Source organism: Parasteatoda tepidariorum, chromosome 9 (genome assembly GCF_982258835.1).
Source record: "Parasteatoda tepidariorum strain Cologne lab strain chromosome 9, Ptep-v5.0, whole genome shotgun sequence".
NCBI lineage: Eukaryota > Metazoa > Arthropoda > Arachnida > Araneae > Theridiidae > Parasteatoda > Parasteatoda tepidariorum.
Window position 1 is genome coordinate 96,034,978 of NC_141763.1, and position 17,596 is coordinate 96,052,573.

The 17,596-nt window shown below is 28.2% G+C and overlaps 1 protein-coding gene across 1 annotated transcript in view; it reads right to left on the reverse strand.

The window, feature by feature from the left end:
- Positions 1–712: 712 nt before the first annotated feature.
- LOC107437541 (uncharacterized) overlaps positions 713–17,596 on the reverse strand; it is a 35,897-nt gene continuing 19,013 nt past the window's right edge. The window contains exons 6-7 of the mRNA XM_016049594.4: positions 9,214–9,357; positions 713–1,035 (exon numbers count right to left, since the gene is read on the reverse strand). Coding sequence (XP_015905080.3) covers positions 877–1,035; positions 9,214–9,357 — 303 coding nt within the window. The 3' untranslated portion in view covers positions 713–876. The remainder of the gene's footprint in view (positions 1,036–9,213; positions 9,358–17,596) is intronic.

Below are 17,596 nucleotides of genomic sequence, written 5' to 3' on the forward strand. Positions count from 1 at the left end.
ATTAAGAATAGAGAGCCACAATGGATCAGGGAATTCGCCTCCCAATAAGGTGACCCAGGTTAAAATCCCAGCCACTGACGGAAAATTTTCTCTCTAAGTTAGACGGATCAAGGGTTTAAATCATCTTGCCGTCGGGTTAGCTGTGGAAGATTTTCCTCCTCGTGCCACGCACAATCTGGTAAGTTCCACCAAAAAGTAATCCACGAAGTCTAGTTTGTCCCAATATTTGAACCACGAGTTTCCTCGTCTTCTGGGTTACGTTTAAAATTACAAAGCTACAAAATAGAACATTGATAGTCGTGCATTCGAAATTGCGTCAGCTGTTCAACGGCGTTTACATAATAAAATGGAGACAAAAAAATGGAAGAATACAAAGACATAAAATTCAAGTGTCATAAAAAATAATAACTTTTTTAAAAACTAAAATACAATGTTCAACGGCGTTTATATAATAAAATGGAGGGGAAAAAATGATAGAATACAAAGACATAAAATTCAAGTGTCAAAAAAAAAATAATAACTTTTTTAAAAACTAAAATACAGAAGGAAATTTCCTGTTAATCAAGCTAAAGTACAGAAATCCATCAAATTTTGATTTATTTCGTCCGTCCCTCCAATAGAAAGATATCCTAACAATTTAGAAACTCTTCTCTGGCATATTAGATTTCAATTTTCGACATGCTTCGTATGCAGAAGAGACAACTGACACACATTTAAGAAAACTAAAGTCTTTATTTTCCAAAATACAATAGAGGAAAAAAAGTAAAACATTAATAATATAAGCATTAACGTGCAACGTTCACTATTTATTTTAGTCAGGAGGAAGAAGAAAAGGAAGGGAAAAAAAAGGGTGGTTGAAATAAAACAGATAATCTTTCAATCGATGAGCGAATCCAGACGTAGGACCCGTTTAATATTTTCTTGGCATTGAGGAGCCAGCCAATGATTGACGAGGAGTCGACGTTCCACATCCATGTGGGATCTCAATTTATCCCAAATATTGGCGCGCACCAGAAGTTTCGTTGCCTCCATCACCTGCAAAAGAAAGATGCGAAGTCAGATCACATTGTTTACCTTTCTTTATTGGATTTCAACTGTGCAATCGTATATCGTTTATGCTAATGGGGTGAGTTTTACTTTTAATTTACAATACTTTAAAGATAGCTATTTTTTTTTTTATTTGAAGGTTATATTGCAACACCAGAATTTGGTCGCCTTGTAACAAGCATCTCGCGAAGTAGGTGTAAAACAAAAACAGAGATTTTCCTGATAAGACTTTAAATTTTAGTGATAGCTAAAACAGGAAACTATCAACTATGGATTATTCCCTATTAGCTTAGGTTTTTAGGGGGCGAATTATCAAAATTGCAATCTGTAGATAATTAGGAATTTACTTTAAGAATGATATAAACCAAATAAAAAATATAACAGATTCACTATAGCTGATCTACTGAGTGTAGAAAAGAATTTAAATTTTAATTAAAGAATAAAGCTACAAAAGAAATCCAGTATCTCACAGACTTTTTTCGTTCATTTTTTTATCACTTTAAACTAAAGACAGTAAAATAAAATGCATATTAGATACAAAGTTAAAATAAAAATGCGCAAAAACATTCATCTAACTAAAAAAATAAAAATTGGATAAACCTTTTCTCAGACGCCTAAGTTTTTTTATTAACTCAATGATCGAATGTAGCAGCGCAAAAGTAGTATAACTAATGCAGTCTACTTTTTCTCCAGGGTGCGTAGCCAAATTTTTCAACAAAAAATAAGCATCTTTTAAACACTCTTTAAGCACTCAATATTTTTAAGCACTTTTAAGAAAATATAATAAGGCAGGGTTGGCAAATTTTCGACAATTGACGATTTTATCCTGATTCAAATGTAATGTTTAAAAAAAAAAAACTTTTGGCATAGTTTTTGAAAATTGTCAAAAATCATAAAATTTTGAATCATAAAACGAATGGCGTTTTCATATGCTAAGTCCGACGGTACGCCGAAATAGATTGGGGTGGAAATAATTGTGAAAACGTTAAATAGAACAATATGAAGTGTCTTTTCGCATAATGCGTGGCGAAAATCAAAGTAAAGGGAAAATTAAGTGCTTTTTAAAAACACCCAACGAAAAAAGCACCTTTAAGGGCTTTTAAAAAACGAAAATCGAAAATAAGCACCTCTAAAAAACGGTACGCACCCTGTTTTCGTAGTTCGTAGTGCGATACAACAAAAACAGTAGTTTATAGAGATTCCTGGAAACTATTTTTAAGGATAGTTAAGAAGAAAAAAAACGCGGCTTTATCGCAATTAATTTTTCGAATTAGATAGGCACAAATCTTTGTGGGTCCGTCTACGAATTAAATAAAAATGACTCTGTGGCTGCAGCTGAGCGTTGAAAGGAATTACGTACTTAGAATAACGTATAATTTATATTTAAACTAGCCATTTCGAAAAGTTTGATGTTCTGTAAAAGGAAGGGAACGTATTTTCGATGTACTTAATTTTTTAGAGAAAATAAAAGAACACTAAACAATTGAAAGATTTCGAGTATTCAATAATTTCGCATTTCTTAAATTAAATATTCGCTGCCGAGAAACGCAGAATAAGTTGAAGATCAACCGAACAAATTCGAAAATGTTATTTTGGATTTACAAAACTGGCTCATGTAAACATGAATAAATATAAGCCAATTTTGAACAAAGGAGTAAATTAACTTCTCCAGCAAAGTTCGCCTTCCTTAAGTAGTGAAGTAGTTAGTACTAACTAAAATTCCAAAGTAGTTTGTAGTCTCTACATTTAAAAAAAAGTAATTGTAGTAAACTACAAAAGTAATGTTTTGTTGACCACTGTTTTAACTGTTGCAGTCGTAAGTCTACTCGCACATTTACCACACTAAAGAAGCATGCTAATCACTGTCCATTTATATGGTCCTTATTCAGAGGGGAAAATGTGTTACCTTCATTGGTACTTTAAAGTAAAGAAAAAAGTGCGTTCAGGTAAAGCAGGGGCGAATCCAGGAATTTTTCCTGTGGGGGGGGGGGGGCAATAGACTCAGATCCACCCCCCACTATTAATTTTTTTTAATCAAATATTTTTTTGTAGGAAAAAAAACTGGGGTTTTTAATGCTAGTCTTCTCATTTATTTTTTTCATAATGAACAAATAGAACAATACGTAAATAATTCAAGTATTCAAAATCTTTGAATAATGAATGTAATGCGTTTTTTAGAAACTTTGGCAAATCTGTCAATGATTTTTTCAACATCCAAATCAATTTTTCGATTTTGCGAGTCATCTTAATCGTTCTTTATTTTGAGTTGCTCTAAGCCAAGTTTTGAGACGTCTAAGAGTTGAAAAGGAACATTCTGCAGTTGCTGCACTAACTGGCAGAGTTATTAAAATTCTCAATTTATACAATCTTTGGTTAAACCTGTTTAAGAGCGCTTCAACATTATTAATGTTTACAATAAAACTATGATGAATTTCGATTTAATCTTTTGGATTATGATTCTTGAAACAGTGAAGAACGTAAGTAGACTGGGGGGGGGGTCGTTTTTCCGACCTACCTAGTTGTATATGCCCCCTTAAATAATTTTTAAAATATTTTATTTCTTTTGTAAACTGTTTAAAAAAACTTTTTTCTCAATTTGGGGGGGGTCATGATATTTGTAGTTTTTTCCTTGAACTCACTTTTTTTTTATACATTAAATTTTAAATTACTTGCATATGAACCATAAAAGATTTTTCTCACAGTATAGCATCCTCTTAAACTGGCAGTACTAGATAAAATTCAAAATATTTTATAAATTGTGTTTACAAGTATCATAACGCTTTTATAAATTTCTAATTTCATTATTGTTTTTTATGCTCATTCAACAAAAACTAATTCTGAGTATAAACTCAATAGGATCACAAAGGGTTCAGTAAAAACCCTACTAGAAAGTGCAACAGGCAAATAATATAATTCTGTGTCGTAGGCCACCTCTGAAAGAAATCTACCATTGTGTGGAGGTCCCAAAGAGGCTTGCAATGTCATCCACAAGAGGTTCTGGCTCACCCCCCTCACCCACAGACTCTGCAAGTGTTCTGACAGAACGGATTGCCCACCAGAATGGAGTGAAGACAAGAAGACAATAACCTTCAATGCAAGGGCTCAGCTGAAGGTATCACAATTTATTTTTTTAACTAAACAACCCTTTTCCCTGCCAGATATGAAATCTGAATTGAAATTCAAATAAATTCCTACCATAAGTATAAACATGAGAAGAAATCTGGATGTTCAGATCTCCCACTTTCTCATACATTTAGGAGAACCACTAAAATATTTTAAACAAAACATTTTCAAACCATGTTGTTTCAATTGTCTACTTGCCATCCCAACAAGCCTGCTTGGGGAACCAAGCAAATTTAAGACAAAGGGTGTGTTTCTTGTTTTCATTAGCACCATCTGAAGCCAAAAAAATGACTTCACACACACACATCGCAACCCAATTTACAGGACTCATTCAATCATCCATTAAGACATTACGAAACATTAAGACAACATTTTAGATTTAAATTTGCTGCTTCTCAGCTAAGAATTAAATTGAAACCTCCCACTTAATCTGACAAAAATTCTAAAAATTATATTATTAAACATATTAAGGGTAAACATTTCAAAACAACCTGTGTATGCTACTTTTATGAAACCAAGTGTACAGAATAAAGAAAGTCATGATTAAAATTGATAACTAATTTTTATAGCATCATATAGGATGTTTGAAAATATATTTTATTTATACTTTTTTCCTTAAACACCATACTTCGGAATATTTACAAAAAGATATAATTACTCAATTTTAAAGTTAGTTATAAGTTTGCAGAATAATCAATCCAGTATTTTGTTTAAAAAAAATCAATTGTAAATTGAGTTTCCTTCATTAACTGTAGAAACCATTAGAAACATGCATATATATATAAATATAACAAACAGGTCTATTTTTAGCTTCACTTGCTTGAAACTTTACTCTACAAATAATTCAAACAATAAATTTAAAAAAACTACTTTTTTCTTTTAAATTAAAACTTGAAATAAAAACAAATGCACATTTAGTTTTCTAACACAATGTTATAACTTTCAGTAGGGATAACTAATATAAATATTCAATCAAAATTTTTGAAAAAAAATTATTTACTACACAAACTAATTTAATGAAATTTTCAAAAGCTTCACTTGAAAAGAAAAAAAAAAGAAAGCACTGCAGAAAATAACAAATTTAATAAGTTTCCTGTTTCTATTGTCTTTTTTGAAGTTCTGTACTGAAGTTGGAGAACTAAAACAATGTGAAGGAGAGACCACATTAGCAGCAGAAGTTGTCACCAATGGAACTATAACAATCCATTGTTTTTGTGGAAATGGTAATTTCTATAGAAGACTTTATGAAGACAAAACTGGGCAATATTTTGCATGCATTCCAGTAAGTATTCAGTAAAATTCTTTGAAAATTACTTTTCACTATTTTAAAATTAAAGTAGTTTGTCTAACGAAAGAACTTTTCTCATCGTTGTTTTGAGTAATGCTCACCAATCTTTCCGCGTAGACCACCAAATTGAAACTATTTGATTTAGTTAGATCAACACTTTTTTTTTAAGAGGAGAGGAAAAGTTTGCCAACTGATAAGAGCAGGTTTTTAAATGTTGCATTTTGAAATAAAATTGGTGTGTTACAGCATTTTTTTAAAAATTGTACTATTGAAGATTGCAAATCTTCACGAAAATAGGAAAGCATAAGCTATCACATCATTTAATGTTACTTGCATTATTAACTATTTTGAAATCTCAGATTTATATTAACCAATAAAGTTTCAAATTGTTCTAATATAAATTACTATTCTACTGCATTTTATTAAAAACTTTATCAAACTTTTATTGAAGTACCAATAATGTAAGTTCATATGCTAAAAGCTTAATTTACCTTCATACTCTCAATATAAACAATAGAACTGTTAATGTCCAAAATAGATTGTTCTTGGCTTCCACAAGTGAATAATATTGACAATCGCATAGTGGCTTTGGTTAATGTCCAAAATATATAATAGGTCTAGTTAAGTGCCACTGCCCAATATTCATTCGCCTGGTTTACCCTACATCAATGTTTTTTTAAGGTTCAGTGCTACTGCCCGATATGCATTTAACCGATACTCCGAACACTGATGCTTCTCCTAATCTATCCCAAGCAGATATTAAAATTCACCAAATTAAGATTAATTAATGTTAAGATTCACCGGTGAAAGTCGACAGTCTTGATTTCGGTCATTCAGGGTAACAGAACTATACATTTACATGTATTAACATAAAATAATGTGCATTAGAGATTTTGTTGTTGTAGTTTTTTTTTTTTTTTTCTTTTTCGGAGAACGTATATCTATCAGAACTGAAAACTCAGAAGAAAGAGAAAAAAAAGGGAACCAAATGTAGAATTGCCAAATAATACCTTTTCCATTTAAAATAAAATGAACCAAGATTTGTCAGAAAGGATTGAATTAAATTAAGTAGTTAGTGCTTTTATGAAATATATTTAAAAAGAATAATTTTTTGAATTGAATTATTTTCAGACTAAATACATTTTCGATAAAATTTATTAACATTCAAGTTTATTCCTCATTTAGATTAATTATTAAAATTAACATCCATACATTTTTTTAAAGAAAAATAAAGTTTTTTTTCTCATTATTATTGATAAAATTCTACTAGAAATTATTTAAATTGTAAAAACATGCTGTTTGGTTTGAAGATAACAGCTAACTTTGTACATAATTTTACATTAATTGCTGAATTCAAAATTTTTCTTGGAGCCATTTATATCCTATTTATTTTTCACTTCATCATTTATGTTTTGTCCTAGATCATTTTTTAAAAAATAATCCTAAGTTAGCTTTACAAAGCATCTGAAAATGTTGAGAGAAAAAATACAAAACTCAAGCGAATTCAACAGTACAAATTTTATTTACACAAGTAAATGTAGAAAATCAGTCAAGGTGATGTGATGTCATTAATTCATCATTTTGCATGAATTATGAAAAATAAAAATGTTTTCAAAAAAGTAATATATTTTTTATTTATTCTAACAAAAAAAAAATTTTTACATTTCATAAGGAAATTTTTTTGTCAAAAACTTCATTTAAAAAACAAATTGGAAAGATATATTAATCAGAGAACATCATTCAATTCACAGGATCTTTTTTAAAGTTTGATTTCAGCCCTCAGGACTGAAGAGTTGCACCCATGAACATGCCACCATTGTAACATGTTAAAACTGGTTCAAAAAACCAAAGGAATAGGGATTGCAAAAAAGGAATCTTTAGTTTAAATACAAAAACGTAAAAGAAAAAAATGCATATTTAAACTCTAAGTACCATAGATACTCCGAGCATTTTAATCACAAAGCTTTTGTGAGTGACTTTAGAGGCAAATCATTAGACTATCCATCTCCCCTTCCCCCTAATATAAAAAATTTTATGCAGATTTTTTTTTAATTAAAATTTGCCACTTTAAAGTAATATAAATTATGCCAAGCACTACAGGAGAGGGAATAAAAGAAGGAAATTTGAAAAATTACTTTTTTTAAAACTTAATTTTTCACTTTTTGAATTCTAATATTATGAAAATATGCCCCAGCCTGTAATGAATGAAATCCATTCAGTATGGTTATTCTTTTTATTGAATAAGTTTAATTCAGCATTACCACTTTTATTTACTAAATTTTAGTACAACAATAGTTTTTATTTCCAATGTTAAATATTTTTTTAAACTAATTTTCCAAGTCTTATCCATGAAAAACAATGTTTTTCCTCGATGAAAATCAAGAAAAAATTTAAAATCGCACATTAAAATACTTCATAACTTTTGATATTGATGGTTTATCTTTAAAATCAATCAAGTATTTTTTTTTTCCTTAAAAAATAATAAGTTTACTTAAATCATTATCTAAATAAACCTCAGATTGTAACCAAAACAGGTTTACTGCTAACTTTGATTTTCTTACAGTATAGAACATGCAAATCTGGTGACTTTTGTGGACATATAACAGCTGAATCTTATGAAACCTACCACACATGCACTTGCCCAACTAAACACCTCTGTGTTTTAAGAGATAGACACCTAAATCCAGTAAAAGAATTTCTCTTTCAAGGACAAGCATACTCTGGATATTGTATCCCAAACAATTATGCAGAATAAAAGTTATTAAAATTACAAGGAGCACTTTAACTACATATTGTTTGAGGTCCTCGGCAGAATGAAAAAAAAAAACATTGATGCACATACTACATGACTAAATAAAAAAAATTTAGTACCAAATAAGTTGGTAATGCTGAAACATTTTGTGCTAACATGTAAAGCCTAACATGTAAGATAATATTGTAAAAATTTGTCAACTAAAAAAATATAAATTAGAGGCATTTTTTAGTATTTGAAAATGAGACCTCAACGCATATTTTATTAGCAGTCTGTGCATCAAAATTCTTTTGGTTTCTTTTTATTTGTATACTTTTTCACATGAAAATAAGTGCAGAATTTGTTTAGGGGCAAACTATGCCAACCAAACCTATCATACTAGATACTTACAAACAAAATTAACACATTCCTGTAAAATGAAGAGTATATGTTATCATTGGTTTTTCATACCATACAGCACAATGATGAACTAACTACAGTGTTACTTAAATAGAAGAATAAAATCCTCTGACTTCATCAGATATGTTTTTAAAAAATTCTAGTCTAATACAGCAGTATGAACTGGCAGTGTCGTGGTCAAACTATACAGTGAACCACTAAAAATTAATGTTTGTAATTTATACATTTATTGTATATTTTATGTCAATTAAAAAATATAACACTACAATACAGGGAAAAAAATTGCATTCAAGATAATAGAAATACATTATATATAAAAAAAGACAAAAATAGTTTTAAAAAAGAAATATTTCATTTTGTATTAATTCTGCAATTAGGGAATCAATAAAAGAAATTTCTGATGAAATACCCCTGTTCAATTTTGTATAATAGTTTAATTTAATTTTATACATTGCACCTGCATGATGGGAAAGATGCGAAAATGAACAAGAGTGAAATTCATAAAGAAAAAAAGGGTGTATTAAGTCTTTATGAAAATTAAAAGGTTAACTTTGTTGTGAATATAGTTGGCATTCCTGAAAATTTCTATGAGTTAATGACTTACTGGCAATGGTTGTGATATAACAGCCAGCACACGAGGCATAACTTCATTCATAAATCTGGATGGCCACAGTACTTCAGAAACGAGACCTTTTTGATGAGCCTGAGACGCTGTTAATCTCGATCCCTGCAGCAACATTTCACAACACTGAAAAATAATCACACAAATCTATTAAAACTGAGGAAATTCAAAAAACTTCTCCCATTAAATGAGTTTAATACCATCAATTACAAAGGGTAAAGAAATTTAAATTCTAAAAAAAACTTATCTTTTTGATTAAACTAAGATAAATTTATTGAAATCAGATTTTTTTTTCTAAGAATTATTAACTAGATCACCATGGGTGTCACTTTAAAAAACATTTCAAAACTGCACTTATATTTTTGATCAATTAACACAATCAAGAGTTGTTTACTAGAATTTTCAGAAATTTATAGCTCACTGACTGCAAAATGTACCTTTCTATGATAAGGACTTATATATTAAATCAATTATCGAGCATTGTTTCTTCATATTTTATTAATTTATTTTTTACAGCAAACAAGATAAAAATAACAGCTAACCTTGATCCTCTTTTTACATCAATCATTGTATAATAAACCACTAATTTTTTCATGAAGCTATACTTAACTCAACTTATTTTTCATTTCCTCATTATTTATGTTTTGGCCTATCTCTATAATTTAAAAAATAAAAAATTTTAAAAAAAGATAATAATCTCAATTTAACTTTTGACAGCAAGTCAAAAGTTCGGAGAAAAAAAAAATTTTTAGATACAACAATAGTACAAATATCGTCAAAGCAAACAGGCATTGAAGTTCAATCTCATTCTTTCATTAATGATCTACATCATTACTTGATCATTTTGCAATATTTATGAAAATCAACAATGTTTACATTAAAATGTAATTTTCATTTAACAGAAAAAATTTGCTAAATTTAAGGAGAAACAGAAATTTTAATATTCAAAATAAAAAAAAAATAGACATTAATTTATGAAACTTAATCTACTGATTTTCTATAGACTATGTTCAGTCCCCAGGAATAAAGAGTAGCACCCATGTATAATGACACATTAAATGTTTTAAAGGTATTACATTTTTTAAAAAAAGCATAATTTATACAAATTCAAGTCTAAATTTAGATTATTATGTTATTATGAACTGTTTAAGACCAAGGTCTTTAATTGATTTGCTTATTTAAACCGATTCTGCATCAATTCATTAAAAGATTACAGAAATCACACACAAAAAAAGTCATAGGATATTCATTAATAACAATTTCCATCCTGAGCGATTTTGTCAAACAGTCAACCACAAATCTTCAGAATCACAGAGATGACAACTGCTCTAGACTCTACAATGCATTTTTTAAAAATAATAGAGAAGTGCTAACTAAATTTTGCAGATTTTTGGTTAATTTTGCGAACTTTTTAAAAAAAACTAAACATAGCCTAACTAAGTGGTATATCACATATACCTTTGAATTATTTAAAAGTAGTGGTGTGGCAGGGTTCATTCTAAGCGGGGTTTACGGGGCGGCCCGCCCCGTATGCCCTTTTGATATGAAATATCCGCCCTATTGCCCTTTACTCCTTTTATCCCGCCCTGATATAATTGAATGCGCCCTGTTGTGTCCCCTCCAAAAAGATACCACTCTCCTGTAAGAAAGGATTTTTTTGTCCTGTCTCCCCCCTCCGCTTAGTAATACTTTTCTTGAAATCAACTTGTCTTCCCTCTAGCTCAAAAGCTACGGGTAAATGAGCTCCCCCCCCCCCCTCTTTACTATTTCCTCTTGAAGTTAGTAGTTTAAATAAGAGATCTTCCAAGAAGTTCCTCAGGGAATGCAACCCCACCTGCAGCTGTGTGGGTTCCTATTTTCTCTTTTTAGAAAAATTTCTTTTTCTTAGAAATGGACGTATTGCTTATTTTAAGAAACCATACTGCTATGATGACGGTCAGTAGGCCTGGCAAGAGTTTTCCTGGAAAGAATTTTTTAAAGGAAGAAATCTTGTTCACAAAGCCTGTAGACAATTTTAGGGGTCAGACTAGGTCATATAGATAAAAGATACATTCTCATGTATCTTCTGAACCCCTCTGCCCAGCTTTATTCTTTTGAAGGAAGAAAGAAATTTTTACTTTTGATTTCAAAAGTGAAGGGACTTAGACAATTAACTACGCAATAAAAAAGCTTTTTTATCCAAAAAAAAAAAAAAAGAAAAAAAATTCTAATTTTATAATAAACTTTTTTTTACAATGACGCAATACAATCCTTACAATAATAAGTTTCAAGTTATGTTACATTACAAGTTATTTTAAGATATTAGCAAACGATAATTTTTATTCCGTTTTTTTTTCTTTTTTAATATTTTTCTCATTCTTTGTTGGCACGCTGCCAGAAGTATAAACATTTCCGTTTTTTTTCTTTTTCTTTTTTTACTCTTTTAAAATATTGTTTAGCGTTCTCGTTTTCATTAGAATTTGTCCCAGCAGTCGATCTTTTTATTAATTTGTTTATTTATGTTCTTACTAGTGTGTGCAAAGGTATGACTGCTCCTCATAAAAGTTGAATCAAGCACACAATTTATTTGTAGATGAAGCATACTTAATTCAATTAATCGTTTTTTTCCCCTTTCTTTCCTTACTTATTATTTTGTTCGACTGTTCATCCTAATTGATACTAAATAAGATATTTTGAATAGGAAACGTTTTCATACATTTAGAATTTTTTCTAAATTTTTTACTCATAACTGAACTGACAGAGTGATGTAATTATATCGGTAAATTTAAATACGTAACTTTCCTTTATTTAATAGTATTAAATTTATTTATAGCTGTATGCTTGTACCTCAAAAATATTAAAAAAGGAAATTTATTTGAAGATACAACATGTGTTATTCGCAAATTTTTTTTCTTCTTTTTCTGAATGATCACAATGCAGCTTTAATTTGGCCGCCCATTTTAAATAGAACTAAATAAATTGATATTAAGAAATTGTTTTCTTTCTTTAATAGTAACTCGTTTATTTGACGATATTTTTCAAATCAGGTGTTTGATTCGACACTATCACAATTACCAAGCCGATTGATAACTCTATGTTGTATTTTCCATATATTTAAATATGACACTTCTATATTGTTACTTAAATTATTTTTTTTCTCGTTATTATAGAAATTTGGTCATTATTTTTGGGCTTATTGCAATTTCGTCTATGATCTATATCACATACCATGATGATTTGACAACGCATTGTAATATTAGATAGATTAATTTAAATACCAAACTTTTTTCATTTAATATTTTTCAGCTTTTTATTTGTTTATTAATTTATTCTTAATATCAATGTTATCGCTTTGCTAACTCTGCGTTTGTAAGATCGTGCGTCGTAAATATTGTAAATTGAATTTATTTGAATATAATGAGCAAATTTTTATTTCGATTCTTCTTAAAACTTAAAATGTTCATTTAAATACAATAAAAAGTGCTGCGGTCGCAAATGAATCTTTTTTAATAACTTATTTATTTACTTTATAATCATTTGTAATTGCTTTATTTTATTTCTCTTAATCACAGGGTCCGTACGCGCCAGACTTGATAAGTCATGGAATTGTCATAGAAAAACGTAATTTTACTTGTAACGTACTTGTACGTTTTTGATAAAGTAATTTGCGACATTTCCCCTTTCGAAATTGAAAATTAAGAAGGAAAAAAAAGTTTTTTTCCACACCGATTTTTATTAGGTGCATCCATACCTAGATAAAAAAAATCTGAATTGGCAAAATCAGTGTTAAGTCTCGCACTCAGGGGGCGTCGCCTTTAGGCAGGGCATAATTAGTGCAGTGACAGTGATTTATAATAGAGAATCACTTTTAGGCTGTTCCATGGTTATTCAATGGTACTATAAGAAAGTTGAACAGTGCGAGCGTTAGTTTCTTACACTTCAGATAAGTTATATATACTCCTTTTTTCTTTTTTTTTTTTATATAGTATTACTTTTTGTGCTGATTTAGTATTTATCATGAAAGCAATTTTTTTTTTTTTTAGTTATTTATTATTAATTTCGTTTCTTTAACATCTTAATTTATACTTCTTTTTTTTTTATCTTTTTATCCATCTTATTTATAATAATTTTTTTTGTAACAGAAAATCTTGACTAAATGCATTTTTATTATTTTTTTTCGGGTTTTTTTTCCCTTCTCTTCTTGCAAAAGTTCATGAATTGATGAAGTACGATTTTACTTCGCTTCAATGCAGATTATTGGGTAGTATTTTTATTAAATTAAATTTTTTTAGAATGACTTAGTTTTTGAGAAGTTTTTTTATTTATTAGTTTGTTTATTTTTTATTAATAATTTCTCCGTTTATTTTTCGTTGTCTTGCTGCTTTGTTTCATATTTTAGGATAATTTATTTTATTTTTTAGCAGACTAAAATATGCGATTTTATCCTTTATTTTTTTGCTTGTACTTTGATTTGTTAGTTTCTTTTTAGGGTGATTTGATATTAAAAAATATGCCTTTTTTAATGTTTTTTTTTTTTTTTTTACATAATTTATTTTTATTGTAACACTTTATTACAATCTTATTTTCCTATAATTAATATTTTAATTGATGCTCATGTATTGGATATTTTAACTGTTTATTGCGTTTTTGTGTTAAAAAACAACGGTAGCGCTTTTGTGTTCAAAAATGTTCTTACATTAATTTGGACTTAATTTTGATTTCACACAGATTATTTATTTGTATTATTTTTTTAAACAACTTCGTAACTATAAAAAAGTTTATTTTCTATTATTTTTTTTTATTGTTGCTCTGTAAATTCCTTTAGTCTTATTTACCCTTTCCTTACAATTATCATAGGGGTGCACAACCTGCGGCCCGCGAGAGCTACTGATCACAATAAAAAAATTTTAATCGCACTTTTGAGTCATCGCGTTTTGACACGTTCAATTTTAATAGATTCTATAGTAAACGTATGTTGAACGCGCTTTCTTTAAATTCGAATTCATCGTAAATATAAATTATTTTGTTTAACACTTATTTCCACTTTGTAACTTGATTTCAAAAATCCTGAATTTTTTATTAATTTCAATAAACACTTTTTGGTTCAATTTATTTGTGAAAATTTAATCTTAAATCTAAGTAATTTTTTTCCTTCTTTTTTTTGCTTTTCTTTCTTCTTTTAAGCTATTTTTTTTTTTGTAGTTATTGCTATGCATTCCCACGTACTATAAAAAATTCCTATAATTTCATTACGACATGCGAATTTTATATCTCACATTCGACAAACTTTATTCTTGCTGAGTTCAGCATAAATTTAAGTAATTATTATTACTTTTTTTTTTGAATTGCCATACTTTTCCACGTGATTTTGTAACTACGATGTTATTACAACACGCAAAAAGGAATTTTTTTCTTCATTTATTTTTAAAGAAAAGTTTATTAATAACGTTCATTGAAAAAAATGCTGCGTCATAATAAAAATGCCTATAAAAAGAAAAGTTAATGAAAAAGAAAAACAAAAATAACAAATTGTTCTTGGTTCCTAAAACAAACCTTTAACACTGAAAATCAGTTTTCTATATTTCCAGTTATTTATATTATAGTGCAGGGAAAGAGTGATAATAAATTAATAGTATGAGACGTTCTGTTAAAATGCTGCATTATAATAAAAGCAGCTGAAAAAGTCAAGAAAAAAGAATTAAGTCAACATAAATGCTCTGAAGCAGAATAGAAAAAAGCAAAAATGAAAAGAAAAAAAAAATCGTTCTCAATTCTCAGAATTAGAAGTATCGAAAAAATTACGAAATAGATTTGTCTGATTTAAAAAAAAAAAAAATTTCTTAAAAAAAAAAAGCAGTAATTCAAAAACTTGTGGTTCAGAATAAAGTAATCCAGTTTTCCAACTTTCTTTTTTCCCTTTGTCTTCTAGAAGATAAATTTGCAAGCCATGTTCAGAAACATGGATTTTAAAATTTTAGAAATTTATGTTAAAACTATTTCTTATAATAAGCAATACTATAATATAGTCAAAATACAATTTTATATTTTTTATCATATCTATACAAATTCAAAAGAAGAAAAAAAAACTTAGAAAAATACATTTTTAAAAAAATATTCGGAGGAATATTTGACTGCTCATTTAACCAACTGCATTTTTGACTAAAGTGCCAAATGCTCATTAAATCTTTAATTTAAATGCAATATGATAGCAACCTGAGAAATTCATAAGTGGTGGAAAACGTGAATTTTTAAACTGCTCACTGTTTGTTGCTTAAGTAATCATTTTCGATATAAAAAAAAGATAACGTTTACTATATAAAAAAATCTAAGAATTAATAAAATGAAATAATAAAGTACATTACCAAATAAGTATTGAATTTTATTTTGAACTATAAGTTTTGTTTTTATTTTAGGTTTTTGTTGAAAACTTATAAGTTTTCTTCAATTAAAATATTTAATTTGAATTTATATTACTTAATTCTACATAAATTTTTTTCTTACTTTCATTCTGCGAGCATTGAAGTTTTTTTTTTATTGCATGATTTGATAAAAATTGCATTTTTTCTTTTTTTATAAGTATTAGTTTTTTTTTTATTTTCAAATGAATTCTAATAATTGAACAACTTTAATTTTCAACAAATATATTATTAGGTTTATTGATAAAAAAAAAACTAGAACACTAATGTTAAAAGAAATATTACTACATTTGCCAATAACGTGTCTAAATACATGTGCGGCCCTTCGTTAGTCAACCTGCTGTGCAAGTGGTCCTTTACTCAAAAAGGTTGTGCACCCCTAAATTATCAGATCTTATATATACTGTATAAGTTAAAGATGAATGTGAAGTTAAAGTTTGATATTATTGCTGCGACTGAATTCAAGTATAAAACTTCCAGTATGTTTTATTTAAAATGACTGGAAGTATGAATTTTATTTTGCACATTTTTTTGTAAATATTGTTTTTTATGTATATACTTCAGAACTTCGTTTTCAACAGTTAAGCTTAAAAACGCAGTTTATTTTATTTTTTTATAAGGGAGAGCCAGATACATAATAAGTTTATTTTCAAGATTAATATTCATATTTTATCTGAAAATAGTTATTCTAATCATCAACTTGAGAAAGAAAAACATATCTGAAAAATTTCAGTTGTTTCCCCAGGTCTTTCAAAGGTATGTGTAAAATTTTAAATATATTTTTAGTGAACTAAGAAATATTGAGATAAAGGAAAAAAACCTCGTTTGAATTTTTTTAAAAATTTTTCAATTCAAACTGTAGCCTTTTTTCCTTGGAAAATTGTAGTTATACATTTGATAATTATAATTGTGATTAGTGATAAAAGTAAACTTATATATAATTATTCATTTTAACTATGCAAAGAAGGTTAAGATATCTGCCCTTTTTATAAAATGCAATGTCCTTTTTTAAACTTGCTGCCCTTTTTTTTAAAAGTATAGTGCCCTTTTCAATTTTTAGCACCCTGCCCTTTTTTTAGTCTAGAATGAACCCTGGGTGTGGTAATGCCCTATTAATCAAATTTATCAAACCAAGAATCACATATTAAAAGGCTACCACTCAAAAATATTTATCTGCTTTTCCAGAGCGAATTGGCATATCTGGAATAAACAAATAGTACATTTTTCTGTTTTTTAAGCTGTATAAGATACACGAATGAGAACTCGGTTCACGGAAAATTTGTTTATCATCGCTGAAATCCTTTTACTATTACTAAAAAAGAAAGAAGAAAAAATTGCCTATTCAAAGAAAGTTTATATTTTTCAAATTCCTGAGAAAAAATTTTCTTTCTGACTTTTCCTACCAATGCAAACGCTATTTAAAATTACAATCACATGATTTAAAATTACACATCTTAATTCCTATTCACACAACTTAAGATCATGCAACATGTTTCATATTTCCACAATTTTAGATCAATTAATATGTATCGGATTCGTAAGATTTTAAAGCCACTATTATGATTCGTATTCAAGTTCAGTATAGTTTTTTTTTTAAATTTTACATCGGAATTCATATTTACACAATTGAAAAATCAAACAATGAGGTTTTGCATTGACACGATTTTAAAATCAAACACCGAGATTCGTATTCACGCAATTTATTAAATTAAATGTAGATATTTGTATTCACATAATTTAAACAAATAAATATAATCTCCCATTGATATTTTTATTTAAACGTTGATAACATTATGTGGATAAACGATTCCTACTTACACCTTTTTCTTGCTCAAATATCAGGTATTTTTTCAACTATTTTACTTTTATAAAGTGTTTTTGCACATAACTTTATAGATTTCTGTAATTGGCTTTTTAGTTTTTTAACCTAACTCATCCCTGTGGTATGAATAGTGTTTAGTTTTTATATA